The sequence below is a fragment of the Oreochromis niloticus genome, linkage group LG1, assembly GCF_001858045.2.
Source record: "Oreochromis niloticus isolate F11D_XX linkage group LG1, O_niloticus_UMD_NMBU, whole genome shotgun sequence".
NCBI lineage: Eukaryota > Metazoa > Chordata > Actinopteri > Cichliformes > Cichlidae > Oreochromis > Oreochromis niloticus.
This window is the reverse complement of record NC_031965.2, coordinates 9,909,274-9,932,070: the sequence shown is the minus strand read 5'-3', so window position 1 is coordinate 9,932,070 and position 22,797 is coordinate 9,909,274. Positions and strand designations below refer to the sequence as shown.

The following is a 22,797-nucleotide window of genomic DNA, read 5'->3' as shown; positions in this document are numbered from 1 at the left end:
AGGATATTGGGATCTCATTTGGACTGGATAAGAAAGGTAATCTAGACTGAAGTGATGGAGCTATAAAGAGTCAAGTGAGTTAAGCATGTCGGATCCATAATAAAGAAAAACATAATAGGTCACCTTCAATCTCCAAAGCCATGTAAAACTGTGTTATTAGTCTTCATGTAGCACATGGTGTTAGTAATGTGTAATTTCATTAAACCAAATTACTGCTGAGCTACACCAAAACTCCCAGCTAAAGATGCATCATTAAGTTGAACCTTGTTGCAGACCTTCCATAAAATTTTGTAATTCATGAACCCATTGAGGACACTTGGAGTAAAAGCGAGTTCTTTGATTTTTGATGAGGGACTTGAGTATGAATTTAGTGAACAATTGAAACTCAGATTAGAGAGGCCACTGTATTTTAATTACTCTAAAGGCTCACCTTTTCCATCTGGCACTCTTTGGCTCCACCGTTCTCTCTCCTCATGACACTGATGTTCATGGGTGATTTACTGGCAGTGACAATTCTCTGAACTTTGGAGATATCCTGCAGAGGAAAAGAGAAATATAAACTTGGAGTTAAAAACACGTGCAAATAGGTTCATGATATAGCGGCAGCTCAGAGATTCTTCAAAACCAAGTAGTTCTAATTCAATCACATATGTTTATTCGTGTAGTTATGTTCAATTTAATTTATTACAAGACAAAACAAACAAAAGTTTCTCAGTATTCCAAAATGTAGGTCTTATTTAATATCGCATGGTTGTTCATTTTGTATATTAGGGTTCTACTTAGACTAAAATAGATGATAAATCTGATGCATTGGTTTTTAAGTGTTCATATGTACAGTAACTGGATACCATCATACTTGCATAGTATTGTTGGGATCAGAATATGTTATGACACTAAATAAATAAATAAATAAATAAATGAATACACAGCTTTTACCAATCTTTCTGAGGTCTCAGATGTTGGACCTTAAAACAAGAATACCGCTGATGTCTGTATAGAAATACACAGACCACCTCAGAGTAAGAAGTAGTTGCAGTTCAGAAGGTAGATTTGGGATTCACTACTATGAGACCTGCACATGATCAACAATGATGTTTCAGTGAAGTGACCCACTGCAAACAGAGCCAAAGCAATTCTGAGATAGAGGAAGGAAAACAAGACGGACAGTCAGAGATGAAAAGGTTTTCTCTGGAGGTAGTAGAGCAATCCATATCGCTACCACCTGAAATGATGTCCGCATAGAAAACATGACTTTTGCAAGGCTGATGCACTTTAAATCAGTAGTGCAAGAAATGCTCTATGCTTGAGTCCAAAAAGCAAAAACACACAAAAACAAGCAAAAAAGTGAAATAAAAGTAAATAAAAATGGATATGGGTTTCTGGAGAGTTACATGACAGTCATCATTTTGCTATTGAACATAGGAATTTATTCAAATACTGACAAATAATGGTATAGTATTATGGGACATGACTGATAACTTCTCAGGAAAAAGCAAAAACCTAGACTAGAAACATATTAATGTTCCTCATTATCTCACTAAACGCCTAATGTCATTTGAAATCTGATTTATAGCCTGTTTTTGGATCTGGTGAACATTTAAAAATTTTACGTACTTGCTTTAAGTAAGAGGCACTTTGTACTGTTGTACTGTATTGTTGTATATAAATAAACAGACAGATAATTTGTTAAAACATCACTTGCATCACACTGTCAATGTGTTTAGAAGCCAGAAAATAAGCTTACAAGTGTAGATTCTTAGCTTTAGTTTGAGAGTACAGCACAAATGGACGAAGAGTTTCTGCATTACATCTCTTTAATATGGCATCCCTATTTTTTATGGGACGAAATATAATTTGACAGTCCACTCAAAAGCTTCATGGACAGTTGCAGAGGATTCCATTATTTCGTCAATAATTACGCAGGTAAAAGTTCTGGAGTTGAAGGAGATGTGGCATTTGGGATCCTCATAATTCGCAATATGAGGATATGACCATGGTTGAATTGCATGGATTCCAGTGACCATGGATCAGAGAAGCAGCTGCATGAATTCTGAAGTATATGCAATAAACAAATACATAAAAGCCTGACCAACTGCACTGAGCATCGATTTCATTTGGTGGAGAAAAAAACAAACAGCAACTGAAGACGGCTGCACTAAAGGCATGGCAAAGCATCACAAATGAGGAAATCCATTCTTTGGTCATGTTCAGGAGATCCAGACTTCAGGCAGTGTTTAACAATGATTCCAGTGCATCACGTTATAATATTTTCTTTCAACCCCTTGAATAAAAGTTCTACACTCTACACTCGTGTAGATGCAGACACCATCTTTTCACTCATCATACCATTTTGTCTGGTAAGGACCAATGGTTGAAATATTAATTAGGCTTGTTATACCAGATCTTTCTCCCAAAGTCTGACTGTCTTCTGCAGCTAGTCTTCTGCACAAGGCAAGTACACTTTAACTGGGTCAAAAGTGGTCTCTTGAGAGCATAAAGCAAGACAGTTGCAAGATGAACATAAGCAATCTTAACCTGTCAATGTCAAACGCCATTCTTATTGTGTCAGCTGAAGCAACATCTTTTTAGGCAGGTTCAGGAGAACTGACATTACTTGTGGAAGTGACCACATTTGGGTGAACATTTCATACACAATTCCCCAACTTTTGACAGCATCTGTCAGAACCAGCCACACTTTCCATTCTTACCATCTGTTTGTCTCTCCACAAGGCCCCTGATTTTTCAGCAGAGCCTTAGTGCTTAAAAGCAGCAGTTTTCCGAGTAACACTTCATAATAACCATCATTTATAATATTACACTATTACATATAATATTATTTGATAAGTTGTTAAACTTTCATAACATGTTAATTTGATGCTAGCAAACAGTTCTACAGCAAATACATACTAATTAACAAATTATTTCTTATTACCAATTTGAATTGATTAATTTTGTAACATATTCTATTATAACACCACGGACATACTTGAGTTATTTCATTCTGAAGCCATCTGGATATACATAGAAATATATTTATTCAATTATTAATAAAGCTTGTTGTGATAAAGGTTTCAGTGGTGCTCACTGTGAGCCTGCCTTTAACCAAACATGGAGTGAAATTAAGCAAAAGGTGAAAAGAAAGCTGAACAGTGACTGTTAAAGAACACAAACAAATATGCTGAGTTGTGATTATTTGCAACTATTATTGAGATTAACTTACCTAAGTGGGTTTTTGGCAACATTGTTTGTTTGTTTTTTTTTCCTTTTGTAGAACACAAATTTGATGCTATTGCAGTTTTTGGATTGCCAGCTCGCTACTGGATGGATATCCTGTATAATTTTTATAGACAAGGAAACAATCATAAAAGTAAATAGTAAGCGCTTAGAGCAGGGCAATGAAATGCCTGATTTTCCTCCAGCCCAGTACTCTGAGCATCTAAGACATCATCTCCCATTACTTTGATGAAAATTGCATACTATCAGACCACAAGACTTGGCTCTCTCCCCAAGACTGTTAAATATGAAGCAACTTCCACTCCAATCCTGCTGATCTTTGCATCCTGACACTAATGAATCTTTCACCAGCAAGAAGAGCTTTGTGTGTGTGTGTGTGTGTGTGTGTGTGTGTGTGTGTGTGTGTGTGTGTCAGGCAGGGTCTGGGAGAGTCTTATCTGTGGTGTCTAACAGAGCTTAAGGCCCATTACGGTAACTCAAACTACGAGCGTGACACTCAAAGTGGTGTCACAGAGTGCTTGAACAAACATCCCTGCACTTAAGCACTTTAGATTTCACAACACAAAGCAGATTTTAGTATAAATGTGCTGATGAAATTCAAACGCTTCTGATTCAATTTGTGAATCAGATCTACCTTCGTTGGTTATCCATAGCATTCAGGATACTCCATGGTATATTTTTCAGAACTATTCACATTTCTTTAATTAACGGAATAATCATACACTATTTAAGGTATTTAGGATAGATTTATTTTGTAGACATTCCTAAATTAATCAACAGGACACCATTATGCCAATGCTGTCAGTGTACTGTGCTGTAAGGAACTTTTTTTTTAACTTATCATGCTAATGAGTTGGCCCTGACACAGTTAAGCTGCTTTTCATTAGACTTGTTTTCTTTCTGAGTGGGTCAGATTCACACAATCTGTGGCCAGGCGTCCCTAGAATGACCCGTCCCATAACAGAAACCTCTTTAAATACTCAAGCGCATTAGCACTTGGTTTCCTGTAGGACAGACCTATAGTAACTAATGCCTATACCTTGATAGTGTAGCTGATCTTATTTTATTTGTTATTATTCATTATTTTATGTATTCTTCGTATTTAAAATGCAGAGCTGAAGAAGAGCTGGATTGATATTGCGAAGAACTGCATTGATGAAGAGCACCAGCATGTACTTGTGAACATCCCCAGGAAGTTATACAAACTTTTATTTGAGTAACCTGAGATTTACAGCTAATCACCTAATTCTGGTGAAGAGTGAATACTGACTATCTTGCGTCACTGTCACAGAGTACACACTGATGTTTTGTTTCACGGCTGCTTTTGTTGTAACAACTGCAACGTTATTATTATTATTCCACATCTTGAATACAGGATACATTATAATTTTGCTCTCTTATCTGTGTGGTTCAGCTAAAAATAGAAAAACCTTAGCTCAATTTGTAAGCGTCATGTCGTTCGCTTAAGCAGGTGTAAGAGCTGTCAATTACCGCCCTCAGTCGACAAGCCGCCAATGTTCGAGACAATGAATTTTGTTTTTGTTTTATTATTTTACATTTTTAGTGAATCTTGAAAACTCATTTTATAAACATTCAAATTTGGTTGGTTGTTTAATAACAGATTGTCTCTTGGAGTGACACATGTTTCTGCTTTACATGGATTAAAAGATTAAAAGTAAGTTGAGGAAATGAAAGACTTGAAACAGCTGCAAAACAACAGGGATCCCTTTTAGAATAAGTTATTTTATGTATTGCACTTCGAAGCTACAATAAGACAATCTTATACATGCCTCAAAACTACAAAAGAACCTAGGGTAAAATAAATAACAATTACACTAACCAAGTGCTTTCATGCTGTTAGATACAACAATGAGGAATGCTAAATTATTCTTAGAGCTAAGTTCTCGACATTTGTCTCCTCAGCTGTGGAACATTTGGCTCTTTTATGCCCTGTAAGTGCTACTGTATGTGTTTTTTTATTATTGCATAATATGAGTTAAATTTGGCACTGAATTAAATGGGATCTGACCCACCTCTACATATACAGGCGGAGTGGACAGATGGAGCACCCCAGTAATTTTCACTGTGAGGGCACGCTGAGATTTATCAGACAGCCCGTCAAGTGTACAACAGCAACAGGAGATAATGAAGCCAGCAACTGCTCACAAGTGAAGTGCTGCTATTTGTATGCTAATGAAGGGGGAAGTAAAAACTTCATTAGCATAAAAAAATCAACCCCCACCTTTCTTGAAATTCCTGTACTTGTCTTTTCTTTTGTACGATGCTGATTTTGCTCCTGTACTTGAATGTACTGGGCTGTATCTTTGTAAGGCAGATATTGGCAAATACATAGTCAGATGAGATCCTTTTGTTTTGACCAAGGAGGGTGTAAACAGGAAGTGTCAATTATAGAATCTTGGTTTATATGATGCCACAGCAAAGGTACTGCAATGGCACTGGCGTGGATGGTATTACTGAAGCATGATTAAAAAAAAATCCTCTAAGTGGCATGTCAAATCTCTTAGGCACCCACGATAGAGACACAGAGTAAATTGTGACTGCTTTGAGGAGAGAAAAGCCTCTTAAAGCCAGAATTGCTCACCAGTATCATGGCAGATAAGACACAGCGGCGCTGTGGCCGACTTGATGATTTCAAAGTGACTGCAGCGAGTGCTTTTCAGAAATCAGAACTAGCACAATCTCTGATTGAGGTTGACATGACTGCTTGGTAGGGGGTAAAACAGCCATGGGTAATAGAAAGTATATTTTCAAGAAATAAAAGCGATCTGTATATTCAGCTGTACGCGAGTTATATATCTTTTGGGGGTTTTTCTTGAGCACAGAGCCACAAAAATACTTGAAGGAATGTTTAAAGAACAAAATACAACTGAAATTTGACACTTGTCATTAGTCTTAAAATGTGGTTGAGTAGGAAAACAAGACACAATATCCTCACCGAAAGCATAATCCTACTTGTAGAATGAATCCTCTTGGAAGTCACCTTGTTTTACTCCTAAAAAGGATTAAATCCTGAGCCCTTAGTTGAGTCTGCTGTGACCCTGACTTTAAGAGGCTCCAAACAAAGACTGTGTCACATTGAGTTAATAATTTTCATATAGAACAAGTCCAACATCCAAAAAACTCCCGTAAAGCCCTAAAATAATAGTGTTTTTCTTCAAAAGCTATACAACAGAATACAAAGACTGACATAAATATTTAGATTGCCGCTTGATTTAGACATGTTATTATTCTGAACAACCTCTGGAAGTGTGTTTGCCCAACTGTTATATTTGGTAGTAATTATTTCTTGTGTTATTTCTCTCTAGAGAGTGATACTCGGGGCATCAGATTGACAAATAGCCACTTGAAAAGAAGGTAATAATCGCCTAACTCTTAAATTCATATTGCAGACAGTGCATTATGCGTGCTCTGATGTGCGGTGAGGTGAATATTTTGGCACAGAGTTATATTCCATGATGTCACCAAGTTGGGAGTTTCTGTGTGAAATGAATTTCAATTTGAAAGTGTTTACACAAAGGGAAGAGGCAAAAAACTGCAGCCTGCTTTATCTTATCTGGAAAGTCAGAGGGAAAATTATACTGCACCATTACAGAAGCATATCCCAAATCCAACTTTCTTTCCACTTTACTTTTGGCTCTGCAAAGCAAACTTATCTGATTTTTATCCTACTTTTCTCAAGAAACGGTAATAGCCGTGTTCGGACTTGGGTCGCTGACAATCAAACTGATTGCATACTGTAAGACAAAGTCTATGCCATTTTCATTACATACAGATACACTACATGGACTGTACTGTTAATCAACATATTACAGTGGGGAAAAGAATGATTTGATCCCCTGTTTTTCTATAAGATGGCAGTCTGGTGACTGGCTAGGCCACTCCATGACCTAAATGTGCTTCTTTTTGTGTTCCTCCAAACACAGTGGGATACAAAAGAGCTTGACTGTGGTTTCGTTTGACCACAGCACTTTCTCCCAAGCCTTCTCTGAATCATTTAGATGTTCACTGGCAAACTTCAGACTGGCCTTCTTGAACAGGGGACCTTGCTGGTACTGCAAGATTTCAATCCATCATGGCGTAGTGAGTGACTATCTGCCTTCAGATCGTTAACAAGCTCCTCGCATGTAGTTTTGAGCTGACCCACCACCTTCCTCATGATCATCTTCACCCCATGAGGCAAGATCTTGCAGAGAGGTTCAGACAAAGGGCATTTCAAATTTATTCCATTTCTAAATAATCACACCAGCAGTTGTCGTCCTATTATCAAGCTTCTTCTGACGGTCTGGTAGCCCATTCCAGCCTTGTGCAGGCCATATGGGCACATAGCCAGTCTGTGGGAGCCAGAATTCTGACTGAGTTATAGGGGATCAAATACTTATTTCACTCACTGAAGCGCAAATTTGTAATTTGCAACTTTTATGGAAAGTGTTTTTATTTCTTGGATTTCTGATTGATAATCTCTCTCTCTTTATTAAAATAAAACTACCATAAGAATAGGGACTGTTCAATTCTTCATGCAACAATTGATGTAACTAATAAGACTGAAAAAACCCCTGAAAAAACCAAACCCAAACAACAATTGCACTTCCCTTTGCTTGGCATGTTGCAGGGCACTATTATTTTGCATACTGTCTCTCTGACACAGTCTGGTGATGTATTTAAATGGAGCACAGCCATTGTTAATGGTATTAATTACACCTGCGCCTTTCCTAATATGGCAAGTCAAAATGTCAGCTGTGAAAAAGGCCCATTGGTCATGCTTCTAGTAACATGAAAGGGCCGTAGAATTACATTTTGTATTCAGCCTGAATTATTCATTCAAGACCACTGTGAATGAAGCTGCCTTGGGAAAAAAGGATCGTTCCAACAATGCAATCAGCCATGATTAGAACATGGCTCCATGTTACAAATGTTGTTGCTCTGATTTCTTTTAATTATAGGTGTAAAAACTGTTCACTGCTAGCACCATTACCTCATTAGAACACTGTGATCCTAGTTGAATTATAATAGTAGAAGTGGAAGCTTAAAATACACTTTCAAGACTATGCTGTACTAAAATCTGTTTAGAAAGTCTCAGAGTAACACAGATAGTTGATCTAGCAGTTTGATTTTATAACTTCTGTCAGGACTGAATTCATATCAAAACATAAAAGAACAACTGACAAAGATCAGGGTTGATTAGCAGCAAAATCGGGAAAAAAGAAAAAAAAGAAAATATGAAAAAAAAATGTTTTTGTAAGTGCAAGTTTCCTCACTAGACGATGTAAAATGCAAGCAATTAAATACAGGAATTTTTCATTTTGAGGGAGTTTAAAATCAAGAAAAGTAAACATGCACTAGTAAAAATTAAAAGTAGGATAATGAAAGTTACCATTGTTAATCATTCCAGCAAAGAGGATGGATAATAATGGTAATAATGGTAATGGATAACAGTGGGGAAAAAAATCTGCAAATGTGATGGTACTTGTTTTGTTTTTTTCAGTACCGTGGACGGCATATGTACCGCTAGCACCATTACCCAGTAGGATTTTCAAGAAATTTGATACTCACACACAACTGATATTAAAAATTGTTAATGGGTTGGATACTAATTTGTAACAGTATGACAGCAACAGTGCAATCTTCCCCTCTTCTAGATGACACACTGCAGGTGCCTGCAGTAGCACAACAAATCTGGCAAAGCATCTTAACGACTGACATCGCGGTGTTAATGAAGAATTTTGAGAAGATTTGCATCACTTAAGTATTAAACAGTTATAATAAATCTTGACCAGTGTACACATTGACGTTAGCCATTTATTTACTATTAGCCATCTGTTAAGTTATCATTAAAGTAGCAGCTAGTGGCTAATAATAAAACACAAGGTTAATGTTGGAGCTAGGCAGCAAACATTATCAGTATAGCCCATCTGCAACTTTAATAGATGGTATTAACTTAGCTGGACAACACAATTACTTGTGCTGTAATATTGTTCTAATTTTTAGATGTTTATTTCTTAAGTTGTATTTTACAATATCTAGTCCATCTTTTTGAAAAACATTAAATAAATAAAATAAAGCAGCACTGCACTGAATTCTAAATTACCTTGGCATGTGGCTGTTGAAAGGTGACTCTAGAGCTGTTGATGAGCGATGAGTATCTGAACAAGTGGGTGGGGGAGGTGGGAAATCTGTGACTGCTGCTGGGCTGGTTGTGCAGGACGGCTGAGAAGCAGATGTGAACTGTGTCCTTCAACGCCTTCATCTGAGATTCCTGTCCCCAAACAGGATTACACACAAACAAGACGGTTTCTGAATCACTCATTCTGCGTTCCATCCACATGAGAAATTTACTTAAGCATTAGAGCTTTAAAGTGATTTCAGAAAAGCTAGAAGGCATCGTTAGGCAAGACGTAAAGAGTAAGAAGTCAATAGAGCAATATGAAGTAATGTGTATTTAAAAATAATTTGCTTTTCATCAATAATAATAGACAGGCAAACTATTGGCTTAACTCTGATGTCAATATCACTTTTATCAGCTCTTTTCTCCCCGTGCAATTTTCACTCATTCAACTTAGCACATCCATAATAATAATAATACCCCCACAAAATAAATCTGGTGCATGTGTTCAGTGTGTTGAAGCTCAACACTGTGATGGGAAAATTGCTATGACAACCATGCTATTAAACTTCTGCACTTAACCTTCATAATCAGATATCCACTCTTTAAAAAAGGTCTTTATGCAGACTAATATTACTTCACATAATATATTCATTCGATCATCATCACTCATCGGCGATACCCCGTCCCCTGTGTTATTCACCTTATCCAGCGCAGTCTTCTCCAGTTCTTCCTTGGCCACAGTTAACTTGTGCTCCAAGTCCATTAGCTGCTGCCCCTGCAGAAACACACGAGTTTTGAATCCGCTGAACTCCTCTCTTTGTACTGTGCAAGTGAAGCATTTCTCCAGCTCCACCCCATATCTTCAGCAGTATCGATAACAAAAATCTATAGCACAAGGGATTGAAGCTCCTCTTTGTTATTTTGCAGATCATCACTTTTGTTCTTACTTTTTAAAATATGTGTTATAAAACCTGACACGCACACACAAGGACACACAGATACACACACACATCGAATTCAATGCATTCAATTTAAGTTTTATACATTTTATTATATCCTAAATTGACCTTGGAATGTATATATTTAATTTTTTTTCCATATTAACCTACAAACAAAACTCCACAATGACAAAGCAAAGATCATTGTTTTTGGACTGTTTTGCACACTTTCCTAACAATGATCCATGGGATGCTTGATCTGAGTCCACCTGTGCCTAACTGAATTAATGGGATATAACTATATAAAGTTTCACAACTTATTATGTATGTCAGAGTGAAAAACTGAGCCATGAGATTGAGAGAATTGTTTACCAACATTGGTACTGCTCCTCAGCTATACACAGTTTTTCGTAGTAAAGGGCCTTGATCAGGTAACCAACCAGGAATCACCGTCAATGTGATAGGCATCCCACCACTCCTTTTGTGGAAATATTGGTTCTTTTTTATGGATGGTAGGAAGCCAATCTTCCCTGTATCACAGCCCACGAGGAGTTTCCCATAAAGCCCTTAAAAAAGTCTCCAACAATAAAGGTGAGATCCTTTAGTCAGATGGCTAAAGGTTCCTAAAAGCTTGTGTGAGCATCACTTCATTACTATTATCCCAACAGTCATCGCAGTGTCAGCAACACCACACTGTAGGGATGTTTTTCCACAATATGGACCAGGAGACTAGTCATAAAGGGAAAGATTAATGTAGAACGACATAAAGTGATTCTGAAGAGACCTGAAAATACAAGTGTAGGATTCACTCTCAAAAATGCCAAAAATGTTTTAGCCAGGCACTAAGTGAAAGTGAAGGATCTGAACTGAAAAGGATACAACTGTCCTTTAGATTTAATAAAACACTAAAAAATCTGTTGCTGTGTTTGTCATTGTAGAGTATTTTGTGTTGACTGGAGCTGAAAAACAAAAACAAATGTATTCATAAAATGCTTTATGAGCCTGAAACATAAAGATATCAGATACAGTGGACACAATGCTTGAGCACTAAACAACATGTGGATTGCACAGTACTCAGAGGACTCCTTGGGATTATTAAAACTGATCATAGGGATCTCAGTAACCTCCTAACCAGGGATAATTAATTAATTAATCTGACAAAATCTTGGTTAAGTTAAGTTTTTGGTAAAACGAAACCTCTAGTCTCTTTAAAGCATTTTATGCACAACCTAGAAGTTATATGAAACCATATAAGCATGAGTTAATTCGCAGCAGCACTGAAAAGGATTGAATCTTCTTCTTGGATAGAAGTATATTTTAATGTTGTCATTTATAAAAACAGACCTCTTGAAGTCATCAAACTTTGAAAAGGAATTTTTTCTAGGCATTAATCCTAGGACTGAACAGCACACACAGAAGGGCTGGCTATAGTAAATGAACCAATGTAACTCCTTATGATGATCAACAGAGCTTCTTCGGAGAAGTCTTCTATTATTGATAAACTCATCCACAAGAAAAAAAAAAGAAAGCCGTGTTGGGATCATTTGCATGCAGTCTGTGTAAAACCGGCCTTGGTGATGGACTTTAAGCCATAAACTTTTATCGGATGTCTTTACTTGCGTTCAGAAATGATAAACTACAAAGGCTTATATTCTAAGATATCCAAGGCCAGGTAACCCAACAAACAGCAACTATAATCTCTGGGTACCTCTCAAGTGTATTAAATTTGAGCGAGTGGTGATGTGACTGATTGATAGCTTTTGGTAAGCATTATCAACTTGTGGTGTGTGGTGCCTCGATGAGTGTTCTGAAAAAGCTGGGATGCTTGGCATGTTCACTGATTTCATCTCATTTTCATGTCAATTTCTGCCAGCAAAGTGGTTATTTTAATGATGAACATGTCTGTCAGTTCTACCACTCAATGGGGCGGTAGAAACTCTGTTTAAATCCTTTCTGACAGATGAGTCATATAGTGACTCTCAAGGACAGAGCAACAATCAGTCCTATGGGTTTTCACTGAAGCCAGAGAGTCAAATCTCACCTTTAGAAGTTCACAGAGTGGGAGTTTTAGTCAGATGGAGTCCTAAGGTAATCAGGCACAGTTCACGGCCACAAAGCTTTGTAAAAGCCTCATAAAATCTCTTTGTGGCAAATGGAGATATTCATTAATACACACTGAACCACACATTTTGCTCACAAGTACATTTTTTAAAAATGAGGCTCAATATTAGTTTGTTGTCAAAAAAGCTCTAAATCCATGTGTTTGTATGTGCACAGCTTTATAGTAAAGGCCATTACATCCATTACAAAGAGCATCATCAGTGGATAGTCCTTTGAGCACTGCTGGCGCAACGGCACTGACCCAGAAATGCTGACTTTCAGGGTTAGTGCCCCCAAGTCTAAAGCTTCATATTTCTGTGCTGAGTCCATTATAGAGGTGTGGGGTCAGTGGGGTGCTGGCCACTGGGCTAGATGAGGCGTGTGACGACATCTGTTTTTTCTAAGCTTAAAAAGAAACAGCTCTGGGGGTAATTTTAGTGTCGCAATGAAGAGTACACTGTGAAAGCTTGAATATGGCTCCTCTGCCACAAATACTGTCTCGTAGGGAAATGCAGGGAAGTCGCTCTCTTTTCTTTTAATACTTTTTTTTAGTAACATGGTTATGAAAAGCGAGGGAAACTGTAAAGTTTATAACTGAGACAAGAGTTACACTAAAAATGCTGGCTTTTTTCCTGTTACTCTAGGTTTCTCATGAGACGTGCTGTATCATTTAATCAATCTGCTTTTTTTGTATTTTACTATTAAAAACAAGAAACTAACTAACTAACTAACAAAAAAGTCATTCTTAAGCTTTCTCAATTGTAAGTTTTGGGGATTCTGCTGTATCTAACTTTGGAAATTTGTTTTCTTTCATTTTTTTTTAAACCAAGACATTGTGTTGCAAAAGGCACTTTGATAGGGTACAACAGCTGTCATAACCAATTCAATTGCCTCCTGGTCAAGGTGCCTTGACTGACATCCCCCCTGTGATGCTGATGACATTTCTGTATCTTGAGTGACTCTCCTCCGCTTCCCCCTCCTTTGGCCCCTGCTGGGCTTTTGATCACAGCACATGGGGAATACAGATGAGTTTTTCAGGAATAGCCAGAGGGATTGGACGTGATGCATTTCTCCCTGACCTTTCCACCAGAGAAAAAAATGAAGCCATTTCTGTCATCTTCGAAAGATGACTGTTTTTACAAGATAAAGAAAATGATCAAATTAGCCTTATCTGTCTAATGCTGCAAATCACTACAGACCGTCATGTTTTAAAGGCCCACATGAAATGTTTGGTGACATTGAACAATAACGTTTTTGTTTTTTTTTGGATGACTGACTGATGCAATTTAGAGACAACGATTTACGAGCAGTGACACCAAGCAAACAAGTCGATGCATCCATCATTCAGAGACTAGAAATAGAACAAGGAACAGGACATCCAGGGACAATATATTCAAGTGTAGGGCTAGAAGCATAAAATTCTATCCTCGAGGACAGAGTCCTTTTTTTATTCATTTATGTCTAACGTAGCTTTAGCAGTGATACGTTTAAAGCATCAAAACATACATATAAGAAATGGCATTACAGGGCATTGTGGCAAAAATGTCAAATGACATTTTAACACCACAAACAAGGCCTGAAAGGTCAGTCCTTGTACCAGTAAATGCCAATAAATATTATGTGCGCGCTCAGATCCCAGAACGTTTAGTCCTCGCAATTCACAGGGCAATGGAGTATGTACGGGTGGGCAATAATACACAACACTGCCACTGTTTTTATTGCGCTTGCAGAGGAGGTACGTGAGGAAGAGGCACATATCTGATTCCCTGAAATGGGTGTTACCCCTTGAAATGTAGAAATACATGGTGTCATCAGTAATTTTTGTCTTGAAGGTTCCCTTATATGATCTAATGCATAATTCTGTATCAACTTCATCCACTGCTGTCCAAACCATTTATCCACATACCACGGAAGATTAAAGAGGATGGGGTGAATCTTGCAGAGGTGGAAACAGAGGACGAAACTTGGTATGTTCACTAAGAGCTGGCTGATTGACTTTGCCGTGTGCTGCTTTTGCTGGATGGGAGTTTATAATTGCAGCCTGAATTAATTAGAGCCCCTTCTGTGATGGGATCATCCTTTGAAGGCGGTATGAAGCACCTGTTTACCCCTGGTCTGGAGCTACTATAAAGCCACCCACCTTCAGTTTGAGCTTACCTTAAAAATTAAATCCTTTTTCCCGTACCGCAGTTCTTTCAGTTGAGCCTGGATTTTTTTGGACTGCAAGAGGAAGATAAGGAAATAAGTGTTAGCTTATTCAAATAGCGAAATTGGTTTTAGATCACGTAGCAGGATTCTGCCAGCTGCAGCAGAAGACTCCTTTGTGAGCATTCCCTAGGCAAAGCTCTGGCTTAAAGGAAGGCCCTACTGAGAGGGAGAAAATATCAAATCTACCCTTCACTGAACTGTATAGTCCACACAATGATGCCGTCATGCACTGGATTCTTGCCCACTGTCTAAACCTGAATTCTCACTCCCACTACACACATTACTGCCACCATCGCCACACACGTGCGGGTTCCTCGGTTGTGACAGCGTCTCGCCCGCCTTCAGTTAAGCCACTCACACAAACAGAGCACTTCTTTACTGCCACCCCCAAACATGCACAGTGACCAGCGCTGCCTGACATTCAGTCTGCTGCTCCACATCAGTGGGCACCTTGAGCACAGAGACTGTACCCTAGATAGCTTGATACATGGCCATCCTCAAAGCTGCTCATGATGTGAGTGTGAACACTGAAAGCCTCCACACGGGATAGAACAGAGTGTTACTCTGAGAGTCGTCAGCGAGGCTGAATAATGTTTTCAGAGTGCAGGTATTGTAAAGCCTTAGGTGATTGGAACCAATACAGCATGCTATGCAAACAGAATTGCTTCAACTTGAATCCTAACGAATTGAAGTTTTAAACGTAAAGATTATAAGGTTAATAACTCATTTTAATTAGCCATGCTTTAAAATCCCAGATCCAGAGAGCTTTTCTTTCTATATTTCTGTCTCAGCCTTATTTATCTCTACATTTCCTTGGCACAGGCAGGTGAAATGTGACATGAGGTCTAATTTTCTTTTACCAAAGCACACTGAACACAATGCCGAGGGACAAATTCACTTCACAGGGTTTTGTGTAGTTTACAAACACCTGTGCCTGTATATATGAGATTCTTTGTCTTATTTCCTTCCCAGGGTGACTCCATGTCCCAGGACACCTCTCACTGTTTTGTGTAACTGGATTCAAAAACTGCATCCTTGGGCTCCACATGAAAACAAGACGTTAGGTTAAATAAACACAAAGCAAACTTTAAAACTGCGTCTCACAAACGTATGTAATTTGAAATTATTCACCCCCTGTGAACCGGGTCATTAAATAAAATGTTAGGAAATTAATTTATTTGCATCGGTTAAGTGGAGCTTTTTGAGATACTCACCGGTAATAGGATGAATCACTTTAAAAGGCCACAGAATCATATGCTGTGGAGTATTAACTCATAAATGCAAATATTTGAATGCACTGCACTCTCTGAATTACCAAAGCAATTCTTTTTTTTTTTTTTTCAATTTTCTTTTACTACAAATTAACTATGTAAGTGTCTCCTGTGGTGCAATTCTGAGCCTATTTTTAGGGACACTGAAACATTGAAAAGCCTGTGAAACATTGTTAAGCTTTACAGTTAGCAGGCTAGTTTAGTGGTTTAGGTTACCTTGGCTACTAAGTAAGGAATCCTGTAAGCCACAGTAATGTGACAGAGCTCTGATATAAATGAAAGAGACTTTTCAAAATATATTTCCATTACCTGCCTTGATGGCATCTAGAGCCCTGGTGAATGTGGGAAGTTATGTGCTTGACAACAATGACCTTGAAATAAAGCCAAAACTCAGAAGAGGAGCTGGAGCCCATCATTCACTATTTAATGAAAGAAAACCACACACTTGTTTGATTCTCAGTGTAACAGTATTTTCAGTTATACAATAACTATTCAATATTTTGAAAAGCACATTTCCCAGCAAGCAGTTTATCCCTCATATCATCAATTGAGGTTAACTTTGTCCAAACTGTGTGTTCAGTCACTTCCATAAATGTTAAGATTTGGACTAGTGGGAGGCCACTTTAGAACTGTCAAATACTTATCTATTATAATGTTAGCTAATGTGTTTTAGCTGGAATAGTATGGATTGTGTGCATCAGGTTGGGGATGACTTGATGTCTCCAGTGGAGGAGTATCTCGAGGGCTTGTTTTCAGGTGGGGGTAGAACTGCGCTAAAGATTGACAAGTAGATTGGTCCTGTGTAGGCATTGAAGCAGACCCTACACTATTGTGGGGACTAGAGACCTGAGCCTGAAGGTAAAGTTGTCGATTTACTGGTTCATCTACACTGTTATCTTCACCTATGGCCATGATCTGTGGGATATGGCTTAAAGAACAAATAAGACCCATGCAGCAAAAATCAGCTTGTACCATGGGATTCTGGGATACCCCTTAGGGATGGGGTCATTTTGAGTTGGAGTAGAGCTGCTGCTCCTCCGCTTTGAGTGAAACCAGTTGAGCTGTTATGGTCGTGTCCAACTGAGAGAAGACCCCAGGGCAGGCACAGGACAACAGATTACATCTCTCAGCTGGCAGCTGGCCTCGATACCCTTACACCCCACCCAATAGAGCTGGAGGTGGTGACTGGGGAGAGGGAGGCCTGAGCGGCTCTGCTTAGACCGCTGCCGCAATGAACCATAAACAGATAAGTGGTAGAAAATGGATGGATGGCTGGATGTTGTAGCAATGACCTGCGACTGAGACAGATCCTGCAGACCCCCAGGCAGTATGTTTTGCTCCAGTATGCTTTGATAATTTTATGATTTCACTGCGCTCTGCACAAATTCAAGCCACTGTGAGCAAGAGACAGCAAATGAACCCCGCACGGATGACTATGCTTCCTCCATTCACACTAAGGAGATGTCCTTCTTTAACTGTCTAATTTTTTGTGAAGAGAGATCAGATGAGTAAGCAAAAGAAATATGTAATTTTGTTACAGCTGTCCAAGAGTAATTACCAACAAACACTGTGAATTGTTGATATGAATATTAGCAAACTCCAGTCAGTGTGTTTTATGTTTGTCTTTCAAAATTGCTGGGCTTTCTTATATGGAGCCCACTTTTATGTGTTATTTCTCGGGGTTGGCTTGAATACATTTTGAGCTTTTGCTTGTTCCAGTCACCCAACATTCATACAAAAAAACCTTAAACTTGATTAATGAATTAACATTCTAGCTATTCTAGGTTGTACCTTGACCTCATGACTGTTATGTTCTTTTCTTTTTCATCTATTTTGCTTTATTCTGTGGCAAATTTGAGCTTGATCCCAAATGAAAGCACATATTTTCTCATTCAGCCATTTTACTAAAGCAACCAAAGCACTGAATCAAAAATGGATGGAAGGCAAAGTACTTTTGATCCGCTTGATAATAAAGTGGCTAACTTCAATTTAAAAGTAAAACCAATGACACTGTCTCTTATCCATAGTTGTATAATCCATTAGATACTTTTATGAGGTATTATATACAAATAAAAATAAGGTTACAAAAGACTCAATAACATCAAATGGATGAAATTTTAATTGTATTTTAATCAATTTATTTTAATCTCTTCTGCTTGTTCACTGTTTAAACATAGTGAAGTGAAGTCATCATGTTTATCTTCTTTTCTTCCAATAACAAGCTGCAACCAACCAACACAGAGCTACTCAAAATTATCCACTAAGAAAAGTACAGCTCAGTCTCATTTGCCTTGTTTTTAACTTTTGATGGATAGTTTTAAGGAAGCAATTGGTTTATTTAAGAGTTCGAACTACAGAAATGATTTAACTTTTCAGATTTTTTAAGAATCCATGGACTTCTTGTGGGGGGAGCAGCAGAGCATGGTGATAATGTTCCATGGATTTATTAGTACGAGGAGCATTTTTCTCATTACACAAAGTCATTTAATCTGTCGTTAATATAAAATACTTAGTGCAGCTATAAATAATGTCTTTTTTTTCTTTTTCTTTTTTTTTTTGCCTTATCGGGCAAATGAGAAAATGTGTTTGTATGCATGTCAGTATGCTGATGTCAACAAACAGCTTTTACTTTGAAGGTGAACAATCACCATTTGTGGTTTGCATCTATGGTTAGTTAGTGAATGTTTGCAGAGAAATCAACATCAATGGGGAACCACAACAATTTGCAAACAACAGAAGCAATCACAAGGAGGTTTTTGGTGCAGGCTCCTCTTCTGACCCAGTAACAACCCCCAAGAAGCCACTCCCCACTCCCCTAGCGACGAGAAGTTGCCAAGGGGTTACTAACCAGGAATTCCTAATCACTCTCTAGGTGTGTGTGACTGAGACTTAAGGCACAAAAAAGGTGAAACGACACCAACAGATGACAGATAAAGTGTTCCGGCATCATCATCATCATACATTGTAAGTGCAGTTGCAGCAGGAACACAGCAGCGGCACAGATTTGTCTCCTCCTGCATTGAAACAGATTGTCCTAATTGTACAGTTTGTATGGCTGAAGCATGCTAGCTGGAGCAGAACGGAGAGTGGCTCTGAGCCAGAATCGTACAGTCTGAAGCAAACATTTTACTTCAATCCTTCCAGTCAAGGTAATCTGATTTATTTAGTGCAGATATAGAGATAAAAATTTATTTTTTTATTTCAAGATTCTGCTCTTGTATGCTCCCTTTACACAAATCAGTTGTATCGTAGGATATATCACCGAAGCTAAAAACACCCATCTCCCCAAACGAGGTTTTATCAAAGAAGCCAAACAAAACTGCTTTCATTTCTAATTTGGGGAGGAGGCATTCTAATATTGTATGGAATTTAACTTCATAAATCATGGCCTTAGTGCTTATTGAGAGGTTAGAATAAAAAAACAAATATTTTAAGACTTAGAGATGCAAACAAGGAGCAACAACAAGGATGTACATGATGAGGCATATGTGAGTGACGCAGCTATTGATATCGCCCCTGGTTCCATATGCATATAAGGTAACTGGTTCTGGCCATAACACAGTTCATTCCTGATTACACAACAGTTTAAAACATGGCAGTGATACTGATAAATGCCTATCACACAAACATGGTAACATCAACCTTAAATCATGTAGGAATGGCCTGCATGGACTTTTAGTATTGCTCATGTCAGAGTCGCGCACACGTTACTAGAACAACTGCACAACTCCCTCTCTCACACACACAACCAAAGTCTAATAATGAATGGAAGCAAAGAGCATTTATTAAAATAAGGGATGCTTCATTGGGAAAGACTCTGATATGTTTCCTAGCTCATTAACTGCCACAAAACACAGAAGATGACGATGGCACACTGCTCTATTCACAAAGCCCCGTAGAATTAATTACATGAGGCCATTCACCTTGAAATCCTTCATTACAGGAAATCCTCCCAAATCCAGCATATTATATCTTATCTGCATATGTGAGGTTTGGGTTACTCAGTGTTTCCATTAATCCAAATGCAACAATGAAAGGTAATTCTGATGATAACAGGGCGGAAATATGGAAGTGTAACAACATCCGTCATCCAAGTAATGACACCATAAATTTGACAGAATAGGAAAAAGGTGACAAATTCGTTCTGGTGAGGAAAAGATGTGCAATGGATTAAATCGCATCTCTAATGTTATGTGTCAGACTCCTTTACTGAATGGTCTTAACCTTGACACTGACTCAAGTTTCGTAAGCTATCAGATGTTTCCCCTGAGGGTATCACTGTCTGTTTGTGGGAAGGTTGCATGACATTTTTCCAATGAAATGGATAAAAAGCAAATAAATAAATAAATAAATACATTTCTAGCTATATATAACAGCCAACAGAAGCTTCATCAGCAGTAGACATGGCAAGTTTTGTTTTGAACTAACACCAAGGGCTTTGTTTTTGCTATTGGTGAAGTTAACCCACTGTTATATGACACACCATGACAATAACAAGAATTTAATTATTGCATTTTCAGTGTTTTTGAAAATCAACAATAAAATAAAATCGTATTAAATTCAATTTAATTCTATAAAGGTTTATTTATATAATGCAAAATCACAACAAAAGTCATCTCGAGGCACTTTATATTGTAAGGTAAAGCTCCTCTTCTACAACAGTTCAGAGAAAATCACAACAATCACACGATCCCCTGTGAGCAAGTACTTGGCGACAGCAGGGAGGAAAAACACCCTTTTAACATGCGGAAACCTCTTACAGAACCACACGTAGGGAAAGGAAGTCATCAGCTGTGACTGTTTGTAGGTGACACACTGTTTTAGGCCTAATCTTAAAAGAAGAGAGGATGTCTGTCTCCCAAATCCAAACTGTGAGCTCGTTCCACAGAGGAATGGCCTGAAAATTGAAGTCTCTGCCTCCCATTCCACTTTTAAATATTCTAAAAAACCACAAGTAAGCATGCAGTCTGAGGTTGAAGTGCTCTGTTGGGTGATATAGAAGTACGAAGTCTTTAAAATTAGGAGCTGATTATTCAAGCCGTTGTATGTGAGAAGAAGGATTTTAAATGTGATTAGCTTACAATGAAATACAGTAAAGTCAGATTTACTGAAACTATTCTAAATCAATTTAGTGTAAATGATAACACATCAATGAACTGTTTTTTAATGAAGCTCAGGCAAATTGAGTAACACAGCCAAGAGCCTTATTAGCCCTATTAACCCTCATAATATTGAATGGAGTTGTCTGCTCCTTATGCCCAGATGGAAGAAATGAGTTTGAATTAACTGATCAACCGACTTGGCAGCACTCTCACATACTCTGACAATTATATTTGTTATTTCATAGCAGAATAATATTAAATATAAAGCCTGGTGTCTCCTCAATATTTAAGAAATGCATTTGATGGCAATATTATCTAATATAGTGCAGGAAGCCTCAAATCCAAAATTCCAAAATCCAAAAAATTAAGAAAACAAAAAAAGCCTATATTTGTTGAGAAAAGTATGTTCCCCGGTGCTAAAGCTGCAAACGTTAATCAATTATTCTCTGATCAGAGTACTAATAAGCTACTGCTTTGATGAATTATTAAATGGCTTAACAAATTTTTCTTACAAAAATGTACACCTGGCACTAGCCTCACCACTCAGTACTGCTATGTTTTCATGTTATGCCACAACTCAAAATGCCAAAAAGAAGTATTAGTTTCAGCCATACACCACACACACACACGTGTTCTCAACTCAAGATCAGATACAAGCCTTTAATCAAGAAAAATGAACAGAAGTATTTTGTTCTTAATCAAGGGCTTACCTTTTACACTAAGAGCAGAAAATACATTGCTGACCACTTTGTTAGGTACACTTGTTTAACTACTTATTAGATATTTGGTAAAGCTAATATCCAATCACTGAATCACATGACAGCACATCAGTTGATTAAGGCACGTACTGACATGGTAAAGAAGATGTAATGATGTTCAAACTGAGAATGGGAATGTATAAAAGTGATTTACTGTAAGCTACAATGAATGTGGCATGGTGGTTTGTGCCAGATAGACTGGTCTTATTGGTTTGGAGTATTTTTTACAAACTGCTGATGTACTGGCATTTTCCCACACAGCCATCTCTAGGGTTTACAGAGAGTTTACTGTGAGCAACAGCTCTCATATTTAAGATGTCAGAGGAAAATGACCAGATTGCTTTTAAGCTGAAAGAAAAGAGCATTTCTGAATGCACAACACATCAAACTTTGAAGAAGATAGGCTATGGCAGCAGAAGACCACACTGGGTGAAACTCATGTCAGCTAAGAACAAGAAGGTGAGCCTAATAATTCACAAGGGCTCACTAAAACTGAACTATAGAAGATTGAGGGGGAAAACATGCTACAACCTACCTAAATATTGCTGCTGACCATTTATATCCTTTTATCTTCTTAGCCATCTTCTGATGGCTAATTCCAGCAACATAATCGTGACACAGATTCACGTCATGGATGTGGAGTCAATAAATCTGCAGGAACTGTGTGCTGCTGTCAATCATGGACCAATTGCTGAATTTATTCCACAAATAATTAAAACAGTTCTGAAGGTAAAAGTGAGTCCAGGCTGGTACTAGCAATGTGTACTTAACAGAGTGGCCAGTGGAGTGTTTTTTTTTAAATAGATAATTTAATATCTATATTTTTTCCTTTCTCATTTCTCATTCCTTTCTTTCCTTTCTTAATACCATACTTAGTTTGTTGATGAGTATTAATGAGTATATAAGAACAAAATCAGAAAATTTACAATAGGGAAGGATCATGGATGTATGCATGTAAGATCATGCATATCACTAAAACCCTTACGGTGCTGTTAACATGTAATTTGAAGTCTTTTTGGCTGAGTGGTTTTCACAACAGCACATGGATTAAGAGCATACTGT

General features: G+C 37.9%; 1 protein-coding gene across 2 annotated transcripts in view; it reads right to left on the bottom strand.

The window, feature by feature from the left end:
• luzp2 (leucine zipper protein 2) overlaps positions 1-22,797 on the bottom strand; it is a 141,448-nt gene that overhangs the window by 8,929 nt on the left and 109,722 nt on the right. Inside the window, exons 7-10 of one of the 2 annotated variants that reach the window (XM_005455740.4) lie at positions 14,554-14,616; positions 10,059-10,133; positions 9,341-9,508; positions 431-535 (exon numbers count right to left, since the gene is read on the bottom strand). In XM_005455740.4, coding sequence (XP_005455797.2) covers positions 431-535; positions 9,341-9,508; positions 10,059-10,133; positions 14,554-14,616 — 411 coding nt within the window. The remainder of the gene's footprint in view (positions 1-430; positions 536-9,340; positions 9,509-10,058; positions 10,134-14,553; positions 14,617-22,797) is intronic. The other variant, XM_013274708.3, reaches the window with a different exon arrangement.